Below are 19,708 nucleotides of genomic sequence, written 5' to 3'. Positions count from 1 at the left end.
GTGGGTGTGTGGGTGCATGTGTGTATCGCCTTTGACTGAAGTTTGGTGACCTCCTCAAAGAGGTCGTCCGGGTTAGGGGAGGGTTTGGCCGTGGTAGTCCGTCATTGTAAAATAAGAATTTGATCTTAAGTGACTTGCCTAGTTAAATACATGTAAAAAAAGAGAACACTTAGGCCCAATTCTGATTTTAAAAAATTATTCACTAATTGTTTTTTTGACCAATCAGATCAGCTCTGAATTTTTTTGGAAAAGATCTGATGTGATTGGTCAAAAGACCAAAAGTATCAGAATTGGGCTGCCTGTGTAAACAAAGCCTGGATTGTTGCGAGATAAAAAAATAATAATAATTGCAGTCCACAAAACACAAAAGGGTTGTCTCTGGGCTTACCTCTTCATGTGTAGAAGATGACAGGGGTCTGTGTCAAATTCATTGCTAAATCCTTTACTGCTGAGAACATCAAGCAGGTGTTTAGGCCTTCCTGTCAGTTTCCACCATATCAGTCAATGGGACAGGGCTTGTGTGGGACCCTCAGAGGAAGGTGACAGGGCCTGAGAGCTCCACGAGTGGCACGCCCAGCGGAAGGTGACAGGGCCTGTGGATGAGCTCCATGTCAGCCCTTTCTGTAGATAGATTTCTCCTGTACTGTCTGTTGTGGGTTTGACCTAGTGTGGCCCCGCCCCGGTCCGGTCTTGGCCTGTCTTGTCTTAGCATGCCTAATTGGATTTCAACTCGATGCTGTTTCCTGTCCAGCTGGCAGCGCCTCCCATTCAATAATACCTCTCAGAGAAGAAAGAAAGAAAGAGAGAGAGAGAGAGAGAGAGAGAGAGAGAGAGAGAGAGAGAGAGAGAGAAAGAGAGAGAGAGAGAGAGAGAGAATTCAGGGAAGATGAACAGAGACTTAGTGTCTCTATGTATGCGTGTTTGTTCGTTAAAAGTTTAACGGGTCTAACTGGAGTCGGTCACAAGAGATGCTGTGTGGGTTTCCAAACAGAAAACCTTATCAAAAGTGATTGTTCCATGGTTGAGAGTGAGAGGAGAGTGATATTGAGTGTGAGAAAGAGAGAGAGTCCAAGATGGTGAAAGTGCCAGAGAGAGAACGAGAGAAAGTGGAAGGGAGAGAGAAGGAAAGAAGCTAAAGCTATACTAATGACGGTCGAGATGGAGAAAGTCGCAGAGAAAGAGAGAAAGAAAGCCAAGACAGGATACAAGTGGTACTGATGAAGTCTGTGGACAGCTTGGGGGACACTTGCTGTAAACACAGCAGTCATGATTACTATCGATTCAGAGCCAGATTAGGAGCAGTCTTATCACGATCCACAGACAGACAGACAGAAAGACAGACAGGGATATCCCAACCATGATTTTAAGTACTGATCTCACGTTATTACGATGCATTTGCTTTACTTAAAAAGCAACCTCAGGATATCCACATGATGTCTTTGTTCATTTTTATAGGTTAGTGTGCATTTGAATCACTGAGGCTGGAGGCTTATATCTCCCGACACTAACTTTAAGCTTCAGCTGTCAGAGCAGCTTACCGATCACTGCACCTGTACACAGCCCATCTGTAAATAGCCCACCCAACGACCTCATCCCCATATTGTTATTTATTTTAGCTCTTTTGCACCCCAGTATCTCTACTTGCACATCATCATCTGCACATCTATCACTCCAGTGTTAATACTAAAATGAAATTATTTTGCGACTACGGCCTATTTATTGCCCTACCTCCCTAGTCTTACCACATTTGCACACACTGTGTATAGAGGTTTCTATTTTGTTATTGACCGTACGTTTGTTTATCCCATGTGTAACTCTGTGTTGTTTGTGTCGCACTGCTTTGCCTTATCTTGGCCAGGTCGCAGTTGTAAATGAGAACTTGTTCTCAACTGCCTACCTGGTTAAGTAAAGGTAAGAGAAAACAAATTACATATACATTTTTAGTATCCTGTTTTGAATGTACACTTTTTTTTACACTATAAAACCTCATAAACAACTTTTAAAAAACAAACATCCTTTATCTATCACACTGCTGGAAAATGTTAAAAAATGATTTAACGATTGACTACATCAATGTCCGCTGCTGGCCTATGTTTGTACTGTATTGTGGAGACCTATGTTTGTACTGTATTGTGGAGACCTATGTTTGTACTGTATTGTGGAGACCTATGTTTGTACTGTATTGTGGAGACCTATGTTTGTACTGTATTGTGGAGACCTATGTTTGTACTGTATAGTGGAGACCTATGTTTGTACTGTATTGTGGAGACCTATGTTTGTACTGTATTGTGGAGACCTATGTTTGTACTGTATTGTGGAGACCTATGTTTGTACTGTATTGTGGAGACCTATGTTTGTACTGTATAGTGGAGACCTATGTTTGTACTGTATTGTGGAGACCTATGTTTGTACTGTATTGTGAAGACCTATGTTTGTACTGTATAGTGGAGACCTATGTTTGTACTGTATTGTGGAGACCTATGTTTGTACTGTATTGTGGAGACCTATGTTTGTACTGTATTGTGGAGACCTATGTTTGTACTGTATTGTGGAGACCTATGTTTGTACTGTATTGTGGAGACCTATGTTTGTACTGTATTGTGGAGACCTATGTTTGTACTGTATTGTGGAGACCTATGTTTGTACTGTATAGTGGAGACCTATGTTTGTACTGTATAGTGGAGACCTATGTTTGTACTGTATTGTGGAGACCTATGTTTGTACTGTATTGTGGAGACCTATGTTTGTACTGTATTGTGGAGACCTATGTTTGTACTGTATTGTGGAGACCTATGTTTGTACTGTATTGTGGAGACCTATGTTTGTACTGTATTGTGGAGACCTATGTTTGTACTGTATTGTGGAGACCTATGTTTGTACTGTATTGTGGAGACCTATGTTTGTACTGTATTGTGGAGACCTATGTTTGTACTGTATTGTGGAGACCTATGTTTGTACTGTATTGTGGAGACCTATGTTTGTACTGTATAGTGGAGACCTATGTTTGTACTGTATTGTGGAGACCTATGTTTGTACTGTATTGTGGAGACCTATGTTTGTACTGTATTGTGGAGACCTATGTTTGTACTGTATTGTGGAGACCTATGTTTGTACTGTATAGTGGAGACCTATGTTTGTACTGTATTGTGGAGACCTATGTTTGTACTGTATTGTGAAGACCTATGTTTGTACTGTATAGTGGAGACCTATGTTTGTACTGTATTGTGGAGACCTATGTTTGTACTGTATTGTGGAGACCTATGTTTGTACTGTATTGTGGAGACCTATGTTTGTACTGTATTGTGGAGACCTATGTTTGTACTGTATTGTGGAGACCTATGTTTGTACTGTATTGTGGAGACCTATGTTTGTACTGTATAGTGGAGACCTATGTTTGTACTGTATTGTGGAGACCTATGTTTGTACTGTATTGTGGAGACCTATGTTTGTACTGTATTGTGAAGACCTATGTTTGTACTGTATTGTGGAGACCTATGTTTGTACTGTATTGTGGAGACCTATGTTTGTACTGTATTGTGGAGACCTATGTTTGTACTGTATTGTGAAGACCTATGTTTGTACTGTATTGTGGAGACCTATGTTTGTACTGTATTGTGGAGACCTATGTTTGTACTGTATTGTGGAGACCTATGTTTGTACTGTATTGTGGAGACCTATGTTTGTACTGTATTGTGGAGACCTATGTTTGTATTGTATTGTGGAGACCTATGTTTGTACTGTATTGTGGAGACCTATGTTTGTACTGTATTGTGGAGACCTATGTTTGTACTGTATTGTGGAGACCTATGTTTGTACTGTATTGTGGAGACCTATGTTTGTACTGTATTGTGGAGACCTATGTTTGTACTGTATTGTGGAGACCTATGTTTGTACTGTATTGTGGAGACCTATGTTTGTATTGTATTGTGGAGACCTATGTTTGTACTGTATTGTGGAGACCTATGTTTGTACTGTATTGTGGAGACCTATGTTTGTACTGTATTGTGGAGACCTATGTTTGTACTGTATTGTGGAGACCTATGTTTGTACTGTATTGTGGAGACCTATGTTTGTACTGTATTGTGGAGACCTATGTTTGTACTGTATTGTGGAGACCTATGTTTGTACTGTATTGTGGAGACCTATGTTTGTACTGTATTGTGGAGACCTATGTTTGTACTGTATTGTGGAGACCTATGTTTGTACTGTATTGTGGAGACCTATGTTTGTACTGTATTGTGGAGACCTATGTTTGTACTGTATTGTGGAGACCTATGTTGGTACTGTATTGTGGAGACCTATGTTTGTACTGTATTGTGGAGAAATGCTATAATGATCAGCCTTTCCTCAATAAAACAGCCAGCTGTTATTTCCTCTTAACTCCACATCGACATCTCGTCTCCTGTGCTGCTGCGCCCTCCAATAAAACCCGCTTTAAAATTCCTCCCTCTTCCCCCCTCACTACAACCCCCTCCAATATCCTGTCCTTTTCTCTTTCTCCCCCTTGGCCAATTGGCGTTCACTCTTTCTCTGCCGCCTTCCCCTTCTCTTGGGCCCCTGCTCCCTCTGCTCTCCTTTCACTCTCCACAGTCCCCCCCTTCTTCACCTCTTCACCCCCTGCACCCCTCTCTCTCCATTTCCTCTCCTCCTTCCATCGCTCCTCTTTTGGTGCATGTGTTGGCAGAGGAGGCTGGAGGAGGTAGGAGGCCTAGCTAGCTGCATTAGCTCTATGCATTATTAATCTGCCCTGCATTTTATGTGGGTCTGGGGCTTTTTCCGAGCTGCGCACTGGGGACCAAGCCTGGTGAAAGAGCACTGTGTTTGGGACACAGGGCCTGGTGATGGAGCTGCGTGTCAGGGCCATTCAGGGAACAGGAGCCCCTGAAATGAGAGAATAGAGAGGCACTAAAGGAGTGTTTAATCATGTGTCTTTATTCGATAAGGCAAACATTTATTCAGACTCAGCGCGCCACTATATTAGATTTGCCTTTGTAGAAGTGCACAGAGCATGGTCTGAGCATATTTTGCTCACTTCAGCTATTCACAGTTGACGTTTGTAAAGAAGAATTGTCCTCCTTTTATTATTGCTGTAGCCTTGTTTGTCCGAGATCCTCGGGGATAGCTTCTTTCAACCGCAGTGGAATTCACAGTCTTTCCTCTAGCAGTTTCTAAAAGGGGCTAGTTGGTCCGTCTCTGAACTGGGTTGATATGCAATTTTAATTCAGACAACCAGACAAAGTTAGAGTGCCTCTTCTCCATCACACCATGATGTGCTTTTCAGGCTACACTGCTTAGATTGCAGCACGGAGGCCTGGGGGTGGGGAAAACAGTAGTGGCCTCTTTAATAAAAAAACACAATTCTGCTTATACTGGTTCTAACAGGAGGATAAAGACTAAATGTCTGCTTGTTCAGTCATTTTATTATGACAAACACATTATGATGACATAGCACTTTTGCATTATATCACTTAACCCAGAAAAGGTCATTGTTTTTGCGAAAAGGAATCGAAAGGCAATGACAGTGTAACTGATTGATTTGTTGTTCCATTCTGCACAGGTGACTACGGGTATTAAAAAGTCTGATTGGTTCTGATGATCACAGGGGCCCTCCTCCACCTCTTCTCGGCTAATCCTGATGGGACTCCGGAGCTGATGTCACAGAAGGCAAGAGGGTTTTCCTGTTCGGGAATCCAGAAGAGACAATCCATACCACGGTGAGTGACTGACTGACTGACTGACTGACAGACAGACAGACATGTCAGACAGACAGACAGACAGACAGACAGACAGACAGACAGACAGACAGACAGACAGACAGACAGACAGACAGACAGACAGACAGACAGACAGACAGACAGACAGACAGACAGACAGACAGACAGACAGACAGACAGACAGACAGACAGACAGACAGGTATCTGGTCATAGCACCTTCACTAAATGTTTCAATACATTGAGGTGGCTTCTTCATCTCTCTTCTTAACGACTTCAGTATATTTTAATGTATTAACATTAGCATAACAATCTATATGCTCCTATTTGCCGATCGCTGTTGGATTATTTTAGAGAGTTTAAGGAGTGAGTAATGAATGAGATACAAAAGTTAATTGTGTTACTTTGCCAAAAAGTCTGAAAATACATGTTGTATTTTATAGCCAACATAGGTTAAAAAAAGCAGTCTGCTAAGAGAGTTGGGTCAGCAGTGAACACACTCCTCCAGTGATCCGGGTGATCATGTATTTATGGATGGTGTCTGCAGCAGCAAAGAGAAACTGTCACCCAAGATGACTTCCTGACTCGGCAAGGGGTAGGGAGGGAGAGGGAGGGAGGGAGGGAGGGAGGGAGGGAGAGAGGGAGAGAGAGAGAGAGAGAGAGATGAAGAGAGGAGGGAGATATGAAGAGAGGAGGGAGATAGAAAAGGGGAGAGGGACAGGCTTCACCTGAGTCAACACTGCAGCATGGATACACACACACACACACACACACACACACACACACACACACACACACACACATTGATATTGTCTCCTGTGTATATTTGCTACAAGAAAGAGTTTGGTATGGACAGCTTCATCTCTCCCACTCTGCTCAGTAACATGAGAGAGAAGGACCCTAACTCTAACCTTAACCATAAAACCTAGCCTTAACCCTAACTCTAACCTTAACCATAAAACCTATCCTTAACTCTAACTTTAACCTTAACCATAAAACCTAGCCTTAACCCTAACTCTAACCTTAACCATAAAATCTAGCCTTAACCCTAACTCTAACCCTAACTCTAACCTTAACCATAAAACCTAACTCCTAACCCTAACTCATAACCCCTAACTCCTAACCCCTAAACCTAGTTATAACCCTAACACTAATTCTAACCTTAACCCTAAGCCCCCTAGATATAGCATTTGCCCTTGTGGGGACTAACAAAATGTCCCCAGTTGGTCAAACATTTTTTGTTTACTATTGTGGACCAGAAGTCCCCACAAGAATGGTTAAACACGTCCGCACACACACCTGATCAGCACAGTGTCCATCTCAGATTGATCGAACAGGTTTCGATAATGTGAGTCTCAGAAGTAGCCGGTCTTTCAGGCCCAGCTGTCAAAAGCGAGTCACCCCTCATCCACATCAATCTGGATCAATCCGAGTCAACGGGGTGCCAAAGTCACACCCTGTCCAGGTCCTCTCCGAAAGAGGACAGGATCCTCTTATAGAGCCACAGCATTGGCTTCAATGAGGGCAACGCCAGAGGGCTAGCCTTAGCTGTAGCACCTAAGAGCCTTCACTTCAATGGGGATGACGTTAGCAGACAGGACTAGCCTTAGCTTAGCGCCTACGCCCATTCATTCCGATTGGTAGGACGTTAGCGGCCTGGCATAGCGTGTGAGAGCATTCACCTTACATTTTTCAAGGGTCTAGTCTAGCTGTCAGCACTTTCAGTGTACTGTAGCGAAGGACTGAACAAGTCGGCTCACTCTACAGTTTCTGTAGAAAATATCTTTGTTGAATTAGTCCTCCTTCCCCCGATTGATCAGCGAGAGAAATGGAAACGGTCTGCTGCGCATCTTTCAGAACCTGAGCCAGTGAACATTAAGTCTGATTTCACCAGCTAATCCCTCTGATTGCTAGAACTGTCGTGTCTTTGGCATCATTAAAACTGAAGACTTATTTATCAAATCACTCTGTAATGATTGTTACGCGATTAAACGGATTAATCATGTAACTGTAATTAACTAGGAAGTCGGGGCACCAAGGAAAATATTCAGATTGCAAAGTTATAATTTTCATAATATAACTTTCAGATATTTAATATCTGATCAATTAGTCTTCGAATTAATTAATTATTCTTTACCTCACGTTAGTCTCATTTCAAACGTCGTAAATTGTTGGTTATCTGCACGAACCCAGTCTTCACTATGAGTCATCATTACATCAATTGTCTTAAATAATTAATTTACTAACTAAGTAATTCACAGAAATGCATAAACAAACAGTAGATAGTTACAAGGAAATGATAACGGAGTTTCCCTAGTGGGGTAAACCGGTATCGTGGACAAAAGGGAAATGGGGGTCAACTGAGATGAGACACTACAAAGTTGATAATTATAACAATTTAAATGCTAATCCTTTGCACATGAACGCTCACTCATTCGGGAATAATTGCAATCAATATATATATATATATATTTACACTGTCGTCGGGATCTCTGTTGAAAAGTTTGTTTCTGTTGGAGAGTTTGTCCACCCTCTCTCTCTGAGGTGGTTAGAATGGATAGTTCAGAGTGATATTCATTCATGTCGTTATAGAATAGTTTCGGTGGTTGTCGGTCTTCTCGTTCAATGATACTGAATTCCTAGCTGCAGACTAGTAATTCATATCAAAGACTTGTTCTTATTCTGTCGGTATCGATAGTCTAAAAGTTTAACCACGTGGGACGGTTAAAAGATTCAGCAATCTACTCAAACCCTTATTTCCCTCTGTGATAGAGGTACTGGTCTGGTCTCAAACCTTGGCCCTCTCATTATCGAGGTAAGCTGGTCTAGTGATAGAAAACCCAGGTGGGGGTTTTATTCGGAACATTGAAAAGGGCTGTCTCATGACGCCAGGTCCTGTCTGTGCCCCTGGGGGCGTGCCAATGACTTAGTGAAACTTTAAACAGAAATACAATTCTCTCACATTATCATCTAATAGCATCACGTCCTTTCACAAATAGTATCATCTTTACTCATTCATTTTATACAACAATTAGATGTAAGCCTCATAACTGAGACTATTGTATAAACAGAGTTATGGTAATGTGGCCGTATTGTCTCTCATGAGTTTCACGAAATTGTACCAAACGGACCAGTTTGTAGCTGGATTCTTCACCAATCTTTTATACATTCTCCAGAACGTAAATATTGTTCGGACCTCCAGTTCTGTGAGGTGGAAGAAATTCCTTTGTTCTCTCTATGAAAACTCACTCTCTCTATACTGTCTGGCCATGAGGCAGGATTCTCCTCCAGGAATTCACGACCTGAGGTGCACCAGCCTGTAGGAGAGACAGAGAGAGAGGGTGATGGTGCAGAGGGAGGGAGAATAGTGCTCGCTGTACCCAAAGAGGGCAACGCCATGACAGAACATTAGCCTGAAGTTGGCAGTTACTTTCTTCCTCTTCAGCCAGCTCCATTGCCATTGCATGGCAGGACACGCATGACAAGACAAAGAGGTTGGCTGAAGCACAGACACTCAGACTGAACCGGACTAATAGCACTCAGGTGCTTTAGTTACTGAAGCAGAACGAGCAGACCGGAGGTTTCTGCAACAGACAGTCAGACAGCGTTAAACGACGGTTTCACTCTGAGCTTGAGGAAAGTTTACCGTGTTTTTGTGGAACTGATTAGCTTCAGCTGTAGATGGAGGTGGTGGTAGAGGAAAGGCTGTATCACTGGGCTTTATCACCACATTCATTATCATTAGCCACTATTGATATCTCTCTCTCTCTCTCGCTCTCTCTCGCTCTCTCTCTCTCGCTCTCTCTCTCTCTCTCTCTCTCTCTTTCTCTCTCTCTCTCTCTCTCTCTCTCTCTCTCTCTCTCTCTCTCTCTCTCTCTCTCTCTCTCTCTCTCTCTCTGTCTCTCTCTCACTCTCTCTCTCACGTGCCAAAATCTCACCCCTCTCCCTCTCCTGCTGTGCAGCCTGCTAGCAGCAGGGTTACAGGGGAAGTTCATTCACCTCACAGTATGATGCCATCTATTAATTACAGTGGTGATGGTCAAGCTAGACCTTTATTGAATGCGAACATTAGAGACAGACAATACAGCATGGATGTCAACAAATGAACAATAGATTGATTTTATTTAACAGATGATGCCATTTAAATTCACTTTACCCAGACTTTGCCGGTCTATGTCCAATTTTAGCATCATACCGAACCCAGACTGTCCCGACTGTATATACACGACTAACACAAGTTTGGATCCTCTATTAAGTTGTAATTACCCAGTGCAGTTAAAAACGTGATTTTCTTGTATTTTATATATATTTCCACACTATGAGGTTGGAATTACACTGTGAAATACTGCCTGAAATTTCGGCCTGTTTTTTGGTGGGATGGAGTTTTGGCCTACCTGGTGACATCGCCAGGCAATAAATTGGTTAATAGACCAACAAGAGAGAGAGTTCCAAACCGCTCTGCCAATAACGGCTAGCTTGCAGTTTCCCCCTGCTTACTCAGACCACTCCCAGACAGTCCTAGCAAAGTTCTAAGAATCTATTTTTGTGTCTTTTTAACCATTTTAATTGAAGACGATCACAGTGATTTAATTGTTACCCAGAAAATTATTTGATATTGAGATAAAAACAGCTGCATTGGACCTTTAACATCAGAGACATCAAATAAAACATGTCAGTGAATTATCAGAGGAGGAATACGCGCAAGGTGAGGAGGGCTATTGATTGGCTGTTGGGGAGGAAACGGTGTCGAGCGGTGTTGTTGGCAATGAGTTGTGGTCGGACTGAACGAATGCTGACCACATTCATCTGGGATTTGATTAAAACACAATGACCTGTCTCCCTCCTCCTCCTCCTTTCTATACCTCCCTTCATCCCTTGTTCCCAGCCCTCTCACGTCCCCGCATAAAGGGCAGGCTGAACAGAAAGTGCACTACTGCAAAGTTGTCAGTAGTGATAAATACAGAGGCAAGCGGCGTCTGTGTGTGTGTGTGTGTGTGTGTGTGGGTTGTGTGTTCCTTCTTAAAGTGGAACTGCCAGCATTTTAGCATGTCCTATATATCCTATAAGCCTGGTGGTCCCGTGTGTCACATCTTGTTGAGTGTGACGTGTTTCGTCTTGTTCATGCAGAGTTGAATACCCTTCTGACGCCCTCCTCCCTCTACCTTGTTCACATATCTGATTATTCATGGTATCCAGGGCAAGTGACAACCTCTGCAATATAAACATGATGAAATCAATATGCAGATCTGGCACATAATTGTGGTACCAAGTGGAATGTCCAACACAGCATCACACTAAAAAGCTCTCTCTTCCTTTTTCTCCTTGCATATTTTTCCTTGATTTGATGCCTTCTGTTTCCCTTATCAGTCTCTCTCTCTCTCATCTCTCATCTCTGTGTGTAGTTAAATGGAGGAGAAGGAGAGGAGTAGGAGCCGGTCTCCGTCTCGTAGCCGTAGGGCCAGTCGGGTGCAGCAGGTGGTGGGGACGTTGATCAGACGCACCCGAGAATCACTCAGCAGGTACAGTATCAACAAACACATGCACACACACATATACACTGAACAAAAACATGCAACAATTACAAAGATTTTACTGAGTTACAGTTCATATAAGGAAATCAGTCAATTGAAATACATTCATTAGGCCCTAATCTATGGATTTCACCAGATTTGCATCTGTTGGTCACAGATACCTTAAAAAAGGTAGGGGTGTGGATCAGAGTTGATCATGCTGTCGATTGTGGCCAGTGGAATGTTGTCCCACTCCTCTGGACGTACTGCCAAATTCTATAAAACCACGTTGTAGGCGGCTTATGGTAGAGAAATTAACATAAAATGATCTGGTGGACAATCCTGCAGTCAGCATGCCAATTGTACGCTCCCTCAAGACTTGAGACATCTGTGACATTGTGTTTAGTGACAAAACTGCACATTTTAGAGTGACCTTCTATTGCCCCCAGCACAAAGTGCACCAGTTGAATGATCATGCTGTTTAATCAGCTTTGTGATATGCCACACCTGTCAGGTGGATGGATTATCTCGGCAAAGGAGAAATGCTCGCTAACAGGAATGTAAACAAATTTGTGAACGAAAACTTGAGAGAAATATGTTTTCTGTGCGTATGGAACATTTCTGAGATGTTTAAATTTCAGCTCATGAAACATGGGACCAACACTTTACAGGTTGCATTTATATTTTTTGTTCAGTGCATCTATATATATTTACATGAAGTATGTGGATGGGCCATTTGTTTTGCATGCTTAGTAAACATGCCAGAAACAGCTGACAGGGCTGGAAGGAGAGGGATGACTAGCCACTTTGTAGCGAGTCTAATTTCATGTTTAACACAAAGACTTAACTCACATAGTCTCACACCAGCTGCTCTGCCACTCTCAATAACCCCTGACCTCTAACCCTTGTTTAAACCCTGTTTGACCTCTCAGAGAGCGGATCCTTGGCGATGGGAGGTCCAACCGGTCAGCCAGTGTGTCCAGTCAGAACTTCCCGGTGAGGCTAACGGTTCAGATCGTCAGAGACCCGGTGTTGGACTCCAGAGGTCATGGGTTCACCCTCTCCAAACAGCACCCCCTGCTGGTCAGGGACGTGGCTACAGGTACACTGTGTGTGTGTTGTTGTTGTTGTTGACTAGACAGCCTACTCTGGACTCACTAAGTCTAGGGGTTCTAGGTTTGCCTAACGGTTCTGTAACTGGAATGAACGTGTCTATTAATGTGAGAAGGAAGCGTATGTAACCAGGGGTTGAGTGCATGTACCCAGGAGACACCTGCCTTACCTAGGTCAAGGGCCTTGACTCCTCTTGGTTGGCCAGCGCAAGCAGATTATCATTTGTTCAGGTGGTGATGAAAACCAATATGTACAAAAAGGAAAAATACCAAAGGCATGCCCAAATTAAAGACTCGACAACAAACGAAAGGCCTTGTGGCCACCAAACAAACAAGCAGCTTCACGGCTCGCAAGCTGGGACACTGACTGACCAACCCCTTAATTGGCAGCACCTGCCCATATCAAGGCTTGGCAGCACAACACTGGCAGATAGGCTAGTAGAGAGGCTGGCAGAGAGGCTAGTAGAGAGGCTGGCAGAGAGACTAGTAGAGAGGCTGGCAGAGAGGCTAGTAGAGAGACTGGCAGAGAGGCTGAGTGTGGGTATGGTAGTTATCGTGAACTGTAATGTGCTGTCTAAACCTTTTCCATGACAGTGTGTGTTTGTTTGTACTAGGACTTGATGCGGTGGTACATATCAGTGATTTCTTTTATCTATGACGCTGTTTCTGTAAATGAAACGTGTCTCTACGTCCCAATTTGTTTTTTTTACGGTGTGTCTATGTCTGTAAGTTGTTATGTCTATTTGTCTGAAACAGTGTGTGTGTGTGTGTGTGTGTGTGTCCCCTGCTGCTCCTGTCTTGGTTGGACCAGGTCCAAGAAAAAAATGATTTGATTTGAAAAATAGATTTGATCTCAATGAGACTAACCTGGATAAATAAAGGCTGAGTAGAAAGGAAATAAATCAAATGTGTCTGAGAGACAGAGAGAGAGAGAGAGAGAGAGAGAGAGAGAGAGAGAGAGAGAGAGAGAAAGAGAGAGAGAGAGAGAGAGACAGAGAGAGACAGAGAGAGAGAGAAAGAGAGAGAGAGAGACAGAGAGAGAGAGAGAGAGAAAGAGAGAGAGAGAGAGAGAGAGAGAGAGAGAGAGAGATAGACAGAGAGAGAGAGAGAGAGAGAGAGAGAGAGAGAGACAGAGAGAGATAGACAGAGAGAGAGAGAGAGAGAGAGAGAGAGAGAGAGACAGAGAGAGACAGAGAGAGAGAGAGAAAGAGAGAGAGAGAGACAGAGAGAGAGAGAGAGAGAGAGAGAAAGAGAGAGAGAGAGAGAGACAGAGAGAGACAGAGAGAGAGAGAAAGAGAGAGAGAGAGACAGAGAGAGAGACAGAGAGAGAGAGAAAGAGAGAGAGAGAGAGAGAGAGACAGAGAGAGACAGAGAGAGAAAGAAAGAGAGAGAGAGACAGAGAGACAGAGAGAGAGAGCTCTCCCTCAAGTATGGCCACCTGCTTCATCATGCCACGGTAGGCCCGCCCACAGCAGGACAGATTTAGAATGCCAGGCGCTGTGCCAAAAAAGCCACACAATAGAGCCACCTGCTCATCCTTCTTAGATCTGATCACTCATTCACCCTTCATTTAGGTGGAGAAGCACACGCACACGCATTGTTACAATATTTGAGAGGCGCACAACGATGCAGTACGGAGCTCCATTTGGCCTCTGCGTACCTCCGGAGGCGCCGCAATTGCGTCACACCCTCCCCTCCATAAGGCGCCTCCCACCACATTTTCGGATCACGGGTAAATTGTCTCTTAGGGTTAGCAGTGTGGTTAAGGTTAGGATGAAGGTTAGGGTTAGGTTTAAAATACAATTGTATGACTTGGTGGCTGTGCAAGCTAGTAACCACTCTGCAGAGCTGCCTCCAGAACAAGATTCATGAGGAAAAACGCTAACCTGCGAGTCGATTGTAGGGATCAGTATATTGACAGCGCTGGCACAAAAGCACAGGAGGGGGTTGGCAAACCTGGCGTTGTGAAAGAGGGAGAGTGAGAGACTGAGTGTGTTGTGAGTGTGAGTGTGTGTGTGTGTGTGTGCGTGCGTATGTGTGTGACGGTGCCATATTGTGGTATGGAGAGTGGTATGGAGAGTGGGATCAGGGACAGGGCAGGCTTTGCTGTGTGTGTGTGTGTGTGTGTGTGTGTGTGTGTGTGTGTGTGTGTGTGTGTGTGTGTGTGTGTGTGTGTGTGTGTGTGTGTGTGTGTGTGTGTGTGTGTGTGTGTGTGTGTGTGTGTGTGTGTGTGTGTGTGTGTGTGTATGGAGAGAGAGAGAGCAAAAGGGAGGGGGCAGCAGAGAAACTGCTGTGACTCAGCCCTGTTCTCTGGCCTGAAGACAAATGAGTATAAATAACCAACCAAAGCAAGCAGAGGCTGGCAGAGAGGCCTATTGAGAGGTCTATTGAGAGGACTGTTGAGAAGCTGGCGGAGAGGCCTATTGAGAGGACTGTTGAGAGGACTGTTGAGAGACTGGCAGAGAGGCCGACAGAGAGACTAGTAGAGAGACTGGCAGATAATCTGGCAGAGAGTCTGGCAGAGAAGCTAGTAGAGAGACTGGCAGAGAGGCTAGTAGAGAGACTGGCAGAGAATCTGGCAGAGAAGCTAGTAGAGAGACTGGCAGAGAATCTGGCAGAGAGTCTGGCAGAGAAGCTAGTAGAGAGACTGGCAGATAGGCTAGTAGAGAGGCTGGCAGAGATATGGCAGAGAGTCTGGCAGAGAGGCTAGTAGAGAGACTGGCAGAGAGGTTGGCAGAGAGATGGGTAGCGAGACTGGCAGATAGGCTAGTAGAGAGACTGGCAGATAATCTGGCAGAGAGTCTGGCAGAGAAGCTAGTAGAGAGACTGGCAGAGAGGCTAGTAGAGAGACTGGCAGAGAAGCTAGTAGAGAGACTGGCAGAGAATCTGTCAGAGAGTCTGGCAGAGAAGCTAGTAGAGAGACTGGCAGAGAGGCTAGTAGAGAGGCTGGCAGAGATATGGCAGAGAGTCTGGCAGAGAGGCTAGTAGAGAGACTGGCAGAGAGGTTGGCAGAGAGATGGGTAGAGAGACTGGCAGATAGGCTAGTAGAGAGACTGGTATAGAGTCTGGCAGAGAGGCTGGCAGAGAGCCTAGTAGAGAGACTGTCAGAGAGTCTGGCAGAGAGGCTGGCAGAGAGTATAGTAGAGAGACTGGCAGAGAGGCTAATAGAGAGGCTGGCAGAGAGACTAGTCTCTACTAGCCTCTCTCTACAAGCCTCTCTGCCAGACTCCTGGGATAGAGACTGGCAGAGGCTGGCAGAGAGACTGGGATAGAGGCTGGCAGAGAGCCTAGTAGAGAGACTGGGATAGAGGCTGGCAGAGAGGCTGGCAGAGAAGCTAGTAGAGAGACTGGCAGAGAGGCTAGTAGAGAGGCTGGCAGAGAGGCTGACAGAGAGGCTAGTAGAGAGGCTAGTAGAGAGGCTGCTAGAGATGCTAGTGAAGAGACTGGCAGATAATCTGGCAGAGAGTCTGGCAAAGAGTCTGGCAGAGAAGCTAGTAGAGAGACTGGCAGAGAGGCTATTAGAGAGACTGGCAGATAATCTGGCAGAGAGTCTGGCAGAGAAGCTAGTAGAGAGACTGGCAGAGAGGCTAGTAGAGAGACTGGTAGAGAAGCTAGTAGAGAGACTGGCAGAGAGGCTAGTAGAGAGACTGGTAGATAATCTGGCAGAGAGTCTGGCAGAGAAGCTAGTAGAGAGACTGGCAGAGAGGCTAGTAGAGAGACTGTAAGAGAATCTGGCAGAGAGTCTGGCAGAGAGTCTGGCAGAGAAGCTAGTAGAGAGACTGGCAGAGAATATGGCAGAGAGTCTGGCAGAGAAGCTAGTAGAGAGACTGGCAGAGAGAATAGTAGAGAGACTGGCAGAGAGGTTGGCAGAGAGATGGGGAGAGACTGGCAGATAGGCTAGTAGAGAGACTGGGATAGAGTCTGGCAGAGAGGCTGGCAGAGAGGCTAGTAGAGAGACTGTCAGAGAGTCTGGCAGAGAGGCTGGCAGAGAGTCTAGCAGAGGGACTGGCAGAGAGGCTAGTAGAGAGGCTGGCAGAGAGACTAGTCTCTACTAGCCTCTCTCTACTAGCCTCTCTGCCAAACTCTCTGCCAGACTCCTGGGATAGAGGATGGCAGAGAGGCTGGCAGAGAGACTGGGATAGAGGCTGGCAGAGAGCCTAGTAGAGAGATGGGATAGAGGCTGGCAGAGAGGCTGGCAGAGAGGCTAGTAGAGAGTCTGGCAGAGAGACTGGCAGAGAGGCTAGTAGAGAGACTGGCAGAGAGGCTAGTAGAGAGGCTGACAGAGAGGCTAGCAGAGAGGCTGGTCGAGAGGCTGGCAGAGAGTCTAGTAGAGAGGCTAGTAGAGAGGCTGGTAGAGGTGCTAGTGAAGAGACTGGCAGAAAGGCTACTAGAGAGACTGGGATAGAGGCTGGCAGAGAGGCTAGTAGAGAGACTGGGATAGAGGCTAGTAGAGAGACTGGGATAGAGGCTGGCAGAGAGGCTAGTAGAGAGGCTGTCAGAGAGTCTGGCAGAGAGGCTGGCAGAGAGTCTAGCAGAGAGACTGGGATAGAGGCTGGCAGAGAGCCTAGTAGAGAGACTGGGATAGAGGCTGGCAGAGATATGGGATAGAGGCTGGCAGAGAGGCTGGCAGAGAGGCTACTAGAGAGACTGTCAGAGAGTCTGGCAGAGAGGCTGGCAGAGTCTCGTAGAGAGACTGGCAGAGAGGCTAGTGGAGAGGCTGGCAGAGAGGCTGACAGAGAGTTCAGCAGAGAGGCTTGTCGAGAGGCTGGCAGAGAGTCTAGTAGAGAGGCTAGTAGAGAGGCTGGTAGAGGTGCTAGTGAAGAGACTGGCAGAAAGACTACTAGAGAGGCTGGCAGAGAGGTTTGAGGAGACAGGCAGAGATACTTGAAGAGATGCAGGCAGAGAGACTAGTAGAGAGACTGGCAGAGAGGCTAGTAGAGAGACTGGCAGAGAGGCTGGCAGAGTCTAGTAGAGAGACTGGCAGAGAGGCTAGTGGAGAGGCTGGCAGAGAGGCTGACAGAGAGTCTGGCAGAGAGGCTTGTCGAGAGGCTGGCAGAGAGTCTAGTAGAGAGGCTAGTAGAGAGGCTGGTAGAGGTGCTAGTGAAGAGACTGGCAGAAAGACTACTAGAGAGGCTGGCAGAGAGGTTTGAGGAGACAGGCAGAGAGACTTGAAGAGATGCAGACAGAGAGACTAGTAGAGAGACTGGCAGAGAGGCTAGTAGAGAGACTGGCAGAGAGGCTAGTAGAGAGGCTGGTAAGAGGCTGGCAGAGAGGTTTGAAGAGAGGCCTGTTGAGAGGCCTGTTGAGATGGTGGCAGAGAGTCTAGCAAAGAGTCTGGCAGAGAGGCTAGTAGAGAGGCTGGCAGAGAGACTAGTCTCTACTAGCCTCTCTCTACCAGCCTCTCTGCCAGACTCTCTGCCAGACTCCTGGGATAGAGGATGGCAGAGAGGCTGGCAGAGAGGATGGCAGAGAGCCTAGTAGAGAGTCTGGGATAGAGGCTGGAAGAGAGGCTGGCAGAGAGGCTAGTAGAGAGATGGAATAGAGGCTGGCAGAGAGGCTGGCAGAGAGGCTAGTAGAGAGTCTGGCAGAGAGGCTGGCAGAGAGTCTAGTAGAGAGACTGGCAGAGAGGCTAGTAGAGAGGCTGGCAGAGAGGCTGACAGAGAGGCTAGCAGAGAGGCTAGTCGAGAGGCTGGCTGAGAGGCTTGTCGAGAGGCTGGCAGAGAGGCTAGTAGAGAGGCTGGTAGAGGTGCTAGTGAAGAGACTGGCAGAAAGACTACTAGAGAGGCTGGCAGAGAGGTTTGAGGAGACAGGCAGAGAGACTTGAAGAGATGCAGGCAGAGAGACTAGTAGAGAGACTGGCAGAGAGGCTAGTAGAGAGACTCTCAGAGAGGCTGGCAGAGAGGTTTGAAGAGAGGCCTGTTGAGAGGCCTGTTGAGATGGTGGCAGAGAGTCTAGCAAAAAGTCTGGCAGAGAAGCTAGTAGAGAGGCTGGCAGAGAGTCTGGTAGAGAGACTATTAGAGAGGCAGGCAGAGAGGCTGGCAGAGAGGCTAGTGAAGAGACTGTCAGAGAGAGCGGCAGAGAGGCTGACAGAGACTCTAGTAGAGAGACTGTCAGAGAGAGCGGCAGAGAGGCTGACAGAGACTCTAGTAGAGAGATTGGCATATAGGCTAGTAGAGATACTGGCAGAGAGGCTATTACAGAGGCTGGCAGAGAGGCTGGTAGAGAGACTGGGATAGAGGCTGGCAGAGAGGTTTGAAGAGAGGCCTGTTGAGAGGCCTGTTGAGATGGTGGCAGAGAGTCTAGCAAAAAGTCTGGCAGAGAAGCTAGTAGAGAGGCTGGCAGAGAGTCTGGTAGAGAGACTATTAGAGAGGCAGGCAGAGAGGCTGGCAGAGAGGCTAGTGAAGAGACTGTCAGAGAGAGCGGCAGAGAGGCTGACAGAGACTCTAGTAGAGAGATTGGCATATAGGCTAGTAGAGATACTGGCAGAGAGGCTATTACAGAGACTGGCAGAGAGTCTGGCAGAGAGGCTGGCAGAGAGGCTAGTAGAGAGGCTGGCAGAGGACTGGGAGAGAGGCTAGCAGAGAGGCTAGTAGAGAGTCTGGCAGAGAGGCTGGCAGAGAGGATGGCAGATGGGCTAGTAGAGAGATTGGCACGTAGGCTAGTAGAGATACTGGCAGAGAGGCTATTACAGAGACTGGCAGAGAGTCTGGCTGAGAGGCTGGCAGAGAGGCTAGTAGAGAGGCTGGCAGAGGACTGGGAGAGAGGCTAGCAGAGAGGCTAGTAGAGAGTCTGGCAGAGAGGCTGGCAGAGAGGATGGCAGATGGGCTAGTAGAGAGACTGACAGAGAGTCTTGTAGAGAGTCTAGTAGAGAGACTAGTAGAGAGGCTGGCAGAGGCTAGTAGAGAAGCTGGCAGAGAGGCTAGTAGAGAAGCTACTAGAGAGGCTGGCAGAGAGACTTGTAGAGAATCTGGTAGAGAGGCTGGCAGAGGCTAGTAGAGAAGCTGGCAGAGAGGCTGGCAGAGAGACTGGCAGAGAGACTAGTAGAGAGTCTTGCAGAGAGGCTGGCAGAGAGACTAGTAGAGAGACTGGCAGAGAGGCTGACAGAGAAGCTAGTAGAGAGACTGGCAGAGAGACTAGTAGAGAGACTGGTAGAGAGGCTAGTAGAGAGGCTGGCAGAGAGGCTAGTAGAGAGTCTGGCAGAGAAGCTAGTAGAGAGGCTGGCAGAGAGACTAGTAGAGAGAATGGCAGAGAGGCTGACAGAGAAGCTAGTAGAGAGACTGGCAGAGAGACTAGTAGAGAGACTGGTAGAGAGGCTAGTAGAGAGACTGGCAGAGAGGCTAGTAGAGAGTCTGGCAGAGAAGCTAGTAGAGAGTC

The 19,708-nt window shown here is 46.2% G+C and overlaps 1 protein-coding gene across 2 annotated transcripts in view; it reads left to right on the top strand.

Annotated features, from left to right (window-relative positions):
• LOC110518941 overlaps positions 1-19,708 on the top strand; it is a 50,498-nt gene that overhangs the window by 12,785 nt on the left and 18,005 nt on the right. For both annotated transcript variants that reach the window (XM_036942858.1, XM_036942857.1), the window contains exons 2-4: positions 5,558-5,714; positions 11,115-11,231; positions 12,155-12,324. In XM_036942858.1, coding sequence (XP_036798753.1) covers positions 11,119-11,231; positions 12,155-12,324 — 283 coding nt within the window. In that variant the 5' untranslated portion in view covers positions 5,558-5,714; positions 11,115-11,118. The remainder of the gene's footprint in view (positions 1-5,557; positions 5,715-11,114; positions 11,232-12,154; positions 12,325-19,708) is intronic.

Source organism: Oncorhynchus mykiss, chromosome 14 (assembly GCF_013265735.2).
Source record: "Oncorhynchus mykiss isolate Arlee chromosome 14, USDA_OmykA_1.1, whole genome shotgun sequence".
Lineage (NCBI taxonomy): Eukaryota > Metazoa > Chordata > Actinopteri > Salmoniformes > Salmonidae > Oncorhynchus > Oncorhynchus mykiss.
The sequence above is the reverse complement of the archived record's forward strand: the minus strand, read 5'-3'. Positions and strand labels throughout refer to the sequence as shown.